This window comes from Xyrauchen texanus, chromosome 27 (genome assembly GCF_025860055.1).
Source record: "Xyrauchen texanus isolate HMW12.3.18 chromosome 27, RBS_HiC_50CHRs, whole genome shotgun sequence".
NCBI lineage: Eukaryota > Metazoa > Chordata > Actinopteri > Cypriniformes > Catostomidae > Xyrauchen > Xyrauchen texanus.
Genome location: NC_068302.1, coordinates 7,008,016 through 7,016,311, shown reverse-complemented (window position 1 = coordinate 7,016,311; position 8,296 = coordinate 7,008,016). Strand labels below are relative to the sequence as shown.

Below are 8,296 nucleotides of genomic sequence, written 5' to 3'. Positions count from 1 at the left end.
TTCATTAACAATGAGCATACAAAAAAACATATGGGCCAAATGAATGTAGCAAGAACAGATTTGTTTGACATGCTTATTTTTCTTGAATAAGGCACTCCGTTTGGAATGGCAAATAACATTTGGTATGCAGTATGTATACAGCTTCCATTTCTAGTGTGACGAATGAACCAAAAGTAAAATCAACACTAATTTTCTATTCTTCTTTACACATAATTTCATCGGATTGCCAAAAGTTAATACTTTTACTACAAAAAAAAAAAAACAATTTCTGAGATAACTAGACACTACTTTCTTAAGATAATTTTTAAAATAGTAAGCCTTATAGTACATACTGTGAAGAATGCAGTACACTAGTATTCTATACCAAATATGGCCACAGACATTGTTCATCTAGCTGGTTAACCGATTAATGCACAAATGAGGTAGTGCAACTGAAAATGTTTATTATGAAATCACAAATTCAATACAAAATCTTTTATCTTAAAAAAATTATAAAGTAAATACAATCCTTAAATCAACAAAGCCAACTTTTTATAGTAAATATAAAACTAGATTGTCCTGTTATTTGAATGTACTCTGAAAGTAACGGTCTAATATTCCTATGAGTTTTTCGGCTGATAAAATATCTAGACATTCAGTTTCATTTAAACAGAACATAAATCATAAAGACAGAACATAAAAGCATGCAGAAGCTAAAGTAGTCAGATTTTGTAATAGAATAGCTTCTGCAATACTGTTTATATACAAGAGCTAAGCTTATTTTTTTATATAAAATTCCCCACTGTGCATTCATTTAAAGGCTTGATAGCATTGATGGTCATTACATTCAAGTTAAATCTCAAATCAGTACTAGCGAATGAATGTTTGGCTCTCTCATACATCTCTGTAAGATGTATGAGAGTTTCTGTTGAGATGATATCTGTGGTGCAAATCAGTCACTACACAGAAGTGCAATATTTACCCAGCACAAAATGATCATTACAGCAAGCCTCTTCTCCCAGAGGGTATCTGATAGGTTTCAGCAGGCACATCATGTGAGCAGGTGTGTTTGTTACATCCTTACGAGCTCGGCTTGTTTGTCATCCTCAGACTCCGGCTGGTTGTCGTTTTCACCGTTATAATTAGCAAACTCATCCTCCATATTCTGTCCGCCACCTGGATTTTCATCTGTATGGAACAAATAAAATGTTCATCAATGCATAGGATTAATACATCCAATTGTTTCTAACATATACATTTGGAAATAACTCAAATTTTAAAGTTTCTTAATTTGAGTTTTGTCTCAATACTCTTTCGCTGGGATAGTTAATAAAATAAAACAAAAAAAGGATGGTAAAATTAGATAAAAGCAATAAATTATCATGAAGAACACCTTTAATCTTAGAGAGCTGTTTCTCTATCTCGCCCTCATTGTCGTACATAATGGCGTCTTCATCTTTCCTCTGCCCAATTCTGGCGTCTTCCTCCCTCTCTGCTATTCCAGCGTCTCCCTCATTCCCATCCCCAATCTCGAATCCAATGTCATCTTCCTTGGTTTCAAAAATTCCTGCTTGATCCAGCAGAGTATCTGCATCCTTTTCACCACCTGCTGCCTTTAAGGACTTTCCTTTAATATCTTTCACTGCTTTTAAAACGTTCTCATTGGCTGGTTTGTTGACTTTCTCATTCTTAATGGTTGGTTTGGAGATCACAGCATCTTAGATGAGCAGATAGAAAAGGTGTTAAAATATACTGGTTGTACATTGAGAATATAAATAACCCTATTTGAGATGAAAACTGGACACCACTTGCTAAATGCGAAGAAACAAGGTCATGTAACAAAAATGTAACATACTTTGTACGTGTTTGAAATGTTTATCGTTGCATACTGCTTATAATTTCACGTACTATTAAAAAAATATTTGTATGAAGTATATACTCCACAGTATGCAATAAGTTAGTATTCCATTTTGAACAGAAAGTATTCATATGAACCGGTAAATAGCACCTTTTTTGTCTTTCCCCACTATGGTCTCATCATTTTTGGGACGTGGATTCACGTTGGAATTAATGTTTGATGGTCCTGCAGCACTTTTATTCCCATGGTTTGCGGGAGGAACCTCAGATTTGGCTTTTGAATCAGTGACTTTCTGTGTCTTTGAGCCACTAGGATTCTGTCAAAAAGAAAAAGAACAGAATAAAATGAATTCAAGTGTATACATTTTCTCAGATAACACACATTTTAAATGCAGAAAAGGGGTGTTCAACTTTTTGAAAGACGGCTTTACAACAGTTGTGAAAGACAACATCTCTCTGGCAAAGAACCTTCTTCATCCATGCATTCTCTACCAGTTGGGTATTTCGTTGTCCGGGAAAATACATCATGTGCGTGAATAAACTTGTTTTGTTCCCTCCTCCACAAGATATATATATATATATTGCAATATCCAATTACATAGGCAAAAATGATTAAAAAAAACAAAAAACTTAAATCAAATACATTTATAATTTCAAATTGCAAGCCAAACGAAATGAAAAAGCAAATAAGTAAATAATAAAGTGATCAAAACAATATATATATATATATAAACCGTCTTTTCATTTACCATCAGGCAAGTATCCGTCTAAACATCATGGTGGAAAATTACTTACACAAATGAAGACACAATTATAAATGTAAAAATAATAATTATAATGATAATCACTGAAATATAAATCATGGTTCGAGGTGAACGTGTTTTTGTATTGTTTTAGATATTTTGTATGATTTTACAGGCTGCAGAGTTGCGTTCACTATGAACTGCTCTGTGGAAATAAAGCAAATGATCTCAAAACACCTCTGAGCTGAGATGTCTGAGGTCATTTGCAGCACTCGTAGATGATACTGTTTTTGCAAAAAATTTAATTCAGAAGACAGAAACAAAAAGTTTGAACCTTTTACGCATGTTCCACGAGACTGCACGCCTCCATACAAACAGCGTGTCATACATGAGCATGAACGGCTTTTCTGTCATCTGTTCTTAATAATATATATTAAGAGTGTTTCTTCAAACGCGTGTCTTTGTGTCTACAGGCAAATTAATTGTAATATTAATTTTATTATAATAATAGTCTAATGATAATAATAATTGTATAGATTAATAGGAAAACAAGCCAAATATCATCTTGACATCGTCAAAGGCATCAGCTATTGGTGATCACTCTGACCATCATCGATCGCAGAGATCCTCGTCTGTCGGCACAACCCTAATGTGCATTTCTCTCTATAAATTAACAAAACCAGCCTGTCACTTTCAAGTAATATCGAACAACATGATTAGCTGGTTCAGGTTTGTTTGATTAAACTCTGCAGGAATGTAGTCATCCAGGATAAGAATCTAGAAACCTACCAAACGCCTTCAAAAGATTTGAAATATGATGAACAAGTTGCATGGTCTACTTCTATGATGCTTTTGGGCCCTTTAAGCATTAAAGTGAGTCACTGTCTACTGCTATTGTGTTTAAATCCTTCTTTTGTGTTCCACAGAAGAAAGTCATAAAGGTTTGTAATGACCCAAGGGTGAGTAAACGATGACAGAACTGACATTTTTTCTTGAACTACTCCTTTAAATCAAGTTGTGCTTAAAAAAACAACTGTAATTATTCACATAGCTGTACCTGTAGAGTTTCGGGAAGATGTTCCTTTTCATGCTTTTCCGATTTGACAGCTCCAATTTTCTGACTGCATTCCTCTTTCATGGCCACAATTTGTTTGTCGCACTGAGTCCTGCACAACACACAGACACACACACACAAACACAGCCATTATCATACTGATCAACAGTGACTAATGTCTTTACTGTAGATGAGAGTATTAAGAATGGACTTACAGGTCTTTGATGGTTTTTTTATTGAGGATGTCAAAGTTACTTTTACAGGACTTTAGCTCGCTCTGCATCTTACTTAGATCCTCCATTAATGACTTCATATGATCTAATGAAACAGTATCAACAGTAATGTGAAGGTCTGTTTGAGGCATTAAGATTACATTACGACAACTAAATGTACCCATATGAGATAGATACTTACATTTCATGCCCAGCACTGTTTTAGTACTGATGGAAATGTTGAGTTTTAGATTCTCCTATAACAGAGAGCACAATCAGCATATCCAATACCACATTTCTGGGCATCAAGTCTGGCATCGCTTTCACCAGGGGTGAGATAACATATCCTGAAGCAGTTTACGGAGAGAACAAGGCACTGGTATCACACAGGGCGTGTTGATGCAGCAGGTAAGAGTCCAAACTAAGTTGTGATGCTTTTTGTACTCCTTCAAGAATAAACAAAGTGGGGGGGCCTGGGTAGCTCAGCAAGTAAAGATGCTGACTACCACAACTAGAGTCGCAAGTTCGAATCCAGAGCATGCTGAGTGACTCCATTCAGGGTTCCTAAGCAACCAATTGGCCCAGTTGCTAGGGTGGGTAGTGTCACGTTGGGTTAAACTCTTCGTGGTCGCTATAATGTGGTTCTCGCTCTCAGTGGGGCGCATGGATGCCGCGGAGAATAGCGTGAGCCTCCACACGTGCTAGGTCTCCACAGCAACACGCTCAACAAGCCACATGATAAAATGCGTGGATTGACTGTCTCAGACATGGAGGCAACTGAGATTTGTCCTTCGCCAATCGGATTGAGGCGAGTCAGTAAACCACCACGAGGACCTAGAGCGCATTGGGAATTGGGTATGCCAAAATTGGGGAGAAAATCCATTAAAAAAAAATAATAAAAGTGACTCTGATGAGTTTGCAGTTTAGCGTATGAAAATGGTGTAACTGCGCAAATTGAACGATTCGAAATGGCGATGTTTATTATGCAATTTCTCTGTATGTAGCCTTGAAGAGATTTAATTCAAGCTGTCAAACCACAAAAAGACATACTTGTAACTAGGCTTGGGATCTATGCCGTTACCACGTATCGATAATCTGAAGATTTTCCAGATGATTGTCGATTTATATTGTGATATTTTTAGATATAAATTGGGCTGCTCATTGCACAATAGTCTGTCTTTTCAACCCTATTTCACACAACACAACTTTGGTTAAGTAGAAGCACCAGAGTTAATTAAAATCGGTGCCGCACCGGATGCATCTGGTGGACGATATGGCACTTTCTAAAATGAAACATACACACATTGCCGTTTTAGAAACACTACATGTCATCCACCAGACACATTTGGTGTGCAATCCCTTTTAAGTTACCCTGCCACTCACACTTTACCAAAGTTGTGTTGAGAAATATGTATGAAGAGTCAAAGACTATTGTGAAACAAGCAGCTCTGTTTATATCTAAAACAATCCCAATATATCGATAATCATCTGGAATATTTTCTGATTATGGATGCATAAAAAAGGCAAATAGACAGTATTTCTGGGCATTAAAACCTAGTGTGCAGTCAAATTAAAACTTTGAGCATTAATATCTAGTGAGTTTACCATCTAAACAGCATTAATGGGCATCAAACCCTAGCAAGCTGCTTTCCTAGGCAGCATTTTTGGGTATCAATAGTAGTGCATTTTTGGGTATTATAGTATACCTTTTGGACATCTAAACCTAGTAAGCTATCTACAGTACCTATTTAAATGGATTTTCAAGGAGAATGAATGGAGCAAAAAGATTTGAATAGAAATGACTCATCAAATCAGCAACCTTCCATAACCATACATTCCCCATACTTTCCCCAGAACTGTATTTAGTGAGTATAACCTATGGTTTCATACTTTTTCCTGTTTCCATGTGTTGATTGCACTCTCCTGTTGTGCACGGTATGTATTCTCCATTAAATCCAGTTGTTGGTTTTGCCTACGTGTCCTCTCCTCTGCCTTTATCTTGCTCTGCTGCTCTCTGTCTCTGTCTGCAGCCAACAGCCTCATGTGTTCATCCATCTCCAATAGCTTACTCTGGAGAAAAAACACCAATCAAATCTCCTTCATTTTTAGACATGTTTGGTCATGTAGACCAATCATAACCTATGGCCACAATCTACATCCAAGTATGTGACATGCCTAATCCAAACAGAGTGTCAAACCTGCAGATTGATGTTTCTGGAGTTTGAGAACCAATAGTTGAAGCCGAGCAGGAGGATGCAGGCGATTAGTGCGGCCAACAGCAAAGATGGAGAGCGACCTCCGCGTCGACCGTTCCCCAGTGCACCCATCATCATCTATTACAGCTCCACAAACCCTGATGGATATCTAAAAGTGAAAAAGAGGAAACGTCATACAGATGATAGCCACACAATACAGAAATTGACAAAAAAATAAGGACAAACATTTTATTTTTTTTTTCATTTAGCAAGAAGGAAAGATTAGCTGTGAATCAAAACCTAAAGAGCTGCTTGTTTAGACAGAATATTTTTGAACATCAAAAACCTTCCTGCCTACTTGGTATACATTTTTCAGCATAATAGACTATCTGCATGCATACACATTATAATTGAGCATCACAGCATACCAGTCTATCTAGACAGCATGTATGGCCATCAAAACCTAGTAAGGTACCTATCAAGACAACAGTTTTTGGGTTCATGGCATTCATCCCTACAAATACACACTTTTTGGGCATCCAGACCTTGTGAACTGCCTACCTAGACCACATTTTGGTTTATGGGGCTTATCTCCCAACACAGAAAGCATTTTGGGTCATCAAAGAATAGTCAGCTGCCTACCTAGACCACATATTTGGGGTTTATGGTATATCTCCCAAAATAGACAGCATTTATGGCAATCAAAACATAGTAAGGTACCTACAACATTTTTGGGCTTCATGGCCTACATCCCAACAGAGGCAAACTTTTCGGGCATCAAAATCTAATGAATTACCTAGAGACCATATTTTGGGGTGTCATGCCCTATAGCCTATCTAGACAACATAAACAGCATTTTGGGCATCAATCTCTATTGCGCAGCCTACATTGACAGGAGTTTTGGTTATCATAGTCCATCTGCTTACATAAGCAGCATTTATGGACATTAAAACCCAGTAAACTGCCTAGCTAGACAGCATTTTATCAGCATATCCTACCTGTCTAAATTGTTATACTGTACTCTTAAATGTGCTAACATTCCCATATAACAAATCCTCTAGAGAACGCACAGTGTGCTCATCAAATGCAGCATATGTGATTGTAAATCAAATAGCAGTATGCTGAAATTTCCTGCAGTTAAATATGTTAAACAGAGGCATATACAGGAAACACATTTACCACGTTACTACTAGTTTTACTGTAAATTCTACGCAAAATGTAAAAAAAATTTTTTACTGCAAGTACTGATCAAATAAAAGTATCTGAAAAATATAAATATTAATTTAAACACCAGCTCCATATATTTATTAAGTTAAACGTAAATCTATTTAGATTTGACTGATTATGACCTGATAGCACGCTTGCTGTTCTGTTTTAATACATTTGCCCCTTTAAAAGAGAAAATATTACATATATAATTCTAAATTGTCCTTACCACCGTATAAGGTCTCGTCCAGTGAAAAGACGCAGCATGGACATTTCGCTAATGTCTTTTTCCGGGATGACACTGACAACAGCAACAACAGTAAACATCAATCTCCGGCGCTTGACTGGCTGTTGGCGCGCATCAATCACATCACACATGCGCAAGAGGGCGGAGGGAAAGCAGGCGAATATGCTAAAATACTAAATGAAACGTTGCCATATAAAAATAAACAAAACTTTTGTTTTAACTCTTTCCCCGCCAGCGTTTTTAAAAAAAAGTTGCCAGCCACCGCCAGGGTTTTTGACGATTTTCGCTAAACTTTAATGGCCCGCAGAATATTTTCTTCCATGAATATATGAAGATGCTATATATCAAAATAAAGATCTGGGCCACGATTTTATTTTATCTTCATTTGTTCTTTTTTTATTGTGACTTGAACAGAGGTAGGTTTTGTCAAAAAACAACATTTCAGACAAAAAGCTCAGAAAAAGGCATGTTTATGTCTGATATTTTGAGCTTCTCATACTCCACTTCTTCATGTTTGAGACGATCGCAGTCTGTTTCTTGGATCAAAGAGTTGCGTATTCTTTCAAAACATGCGCAGCGGTCTTCCTTACCGTATAACACCTAAAACACGGAAAATTCCGTGTTTGGCGGGGAAGCGTTTTTCCATAAAACACGGAAAATTCCGCCAAACACGGAATTTTCCATAAAACACGGAAAATTCCGTGTTTGGCGGGGAAAGAGTTAATATAAAAAACGTATTTTCTTGTCAAATATGCATACATTTGCATATTATAAAAAACTAATATAAATGGCTAAGAAAGTTG

At 36.8% G+C, this 8,296-nt stretch overlaps 1 protein-coding gene across 1 annotated transcript; it reads right to left on the bottom strand.

The window, feature by feature from the left end:
* Window positions 1-480: 480 nt before the first annotated feature.
* On the bottom strand, window positions 481-7,615 carry LOC127621401 (Golgi membrane protein 1-like). Its single transcript, XM_052094970.1, has 9 exons — window positions 7,476-7,615; window positions 6,044-6,209; window positions 5,736-5,915; window positions 4,048-4,102; window positions 3,849-3,951; window positions 3,637-3,745; window positions 1,988-2,153; window positions 1,373-1,696; window positions 481-1,167 (listed from the first exon to the last, which is right to left on the bottom strand). The coding sequence occupies exons 2-9, from the start codon at window positions 6,176-6,178 to the stop codon at window positions 1,052-1,054; spliced, it is 1,188 nt and encodes a 395-aa protein (XP_051950930.1). The 5' UTR covers window positions 6,179-6,209; window positions 7,476-7,615; the 3' UTR covers window positions 481-1,051.
* Window positions 7,616-8,296: the final 681 nt, after the last annotated feature.

Excerpts from the sequence above, each read along its gene's own strand:
- LOC127621401 (XM_052094970.1), bottom strand. The coding sequence starts at position 6,178 with ATGATGATGGGTGCACTGGGGAACGGTCGACGCGGAGGTCGCTCTCCA. Across the intron at positions 5,916-6,043 it reads CCAGAAACATCAATCTGCAG|AGTAAGCTATTGGAGATGGA; the intron begins GTTTGACACTCT and ends TTTTTTCTCCAG. Across the intron at positions 2,154-3,636 it reads ATCTTCCCGAAACTCTACAG|AATCCTAGTGGCTCAAAGAC; the intron begins GTACAGCTATGT and ends TCTTTTTGACAG.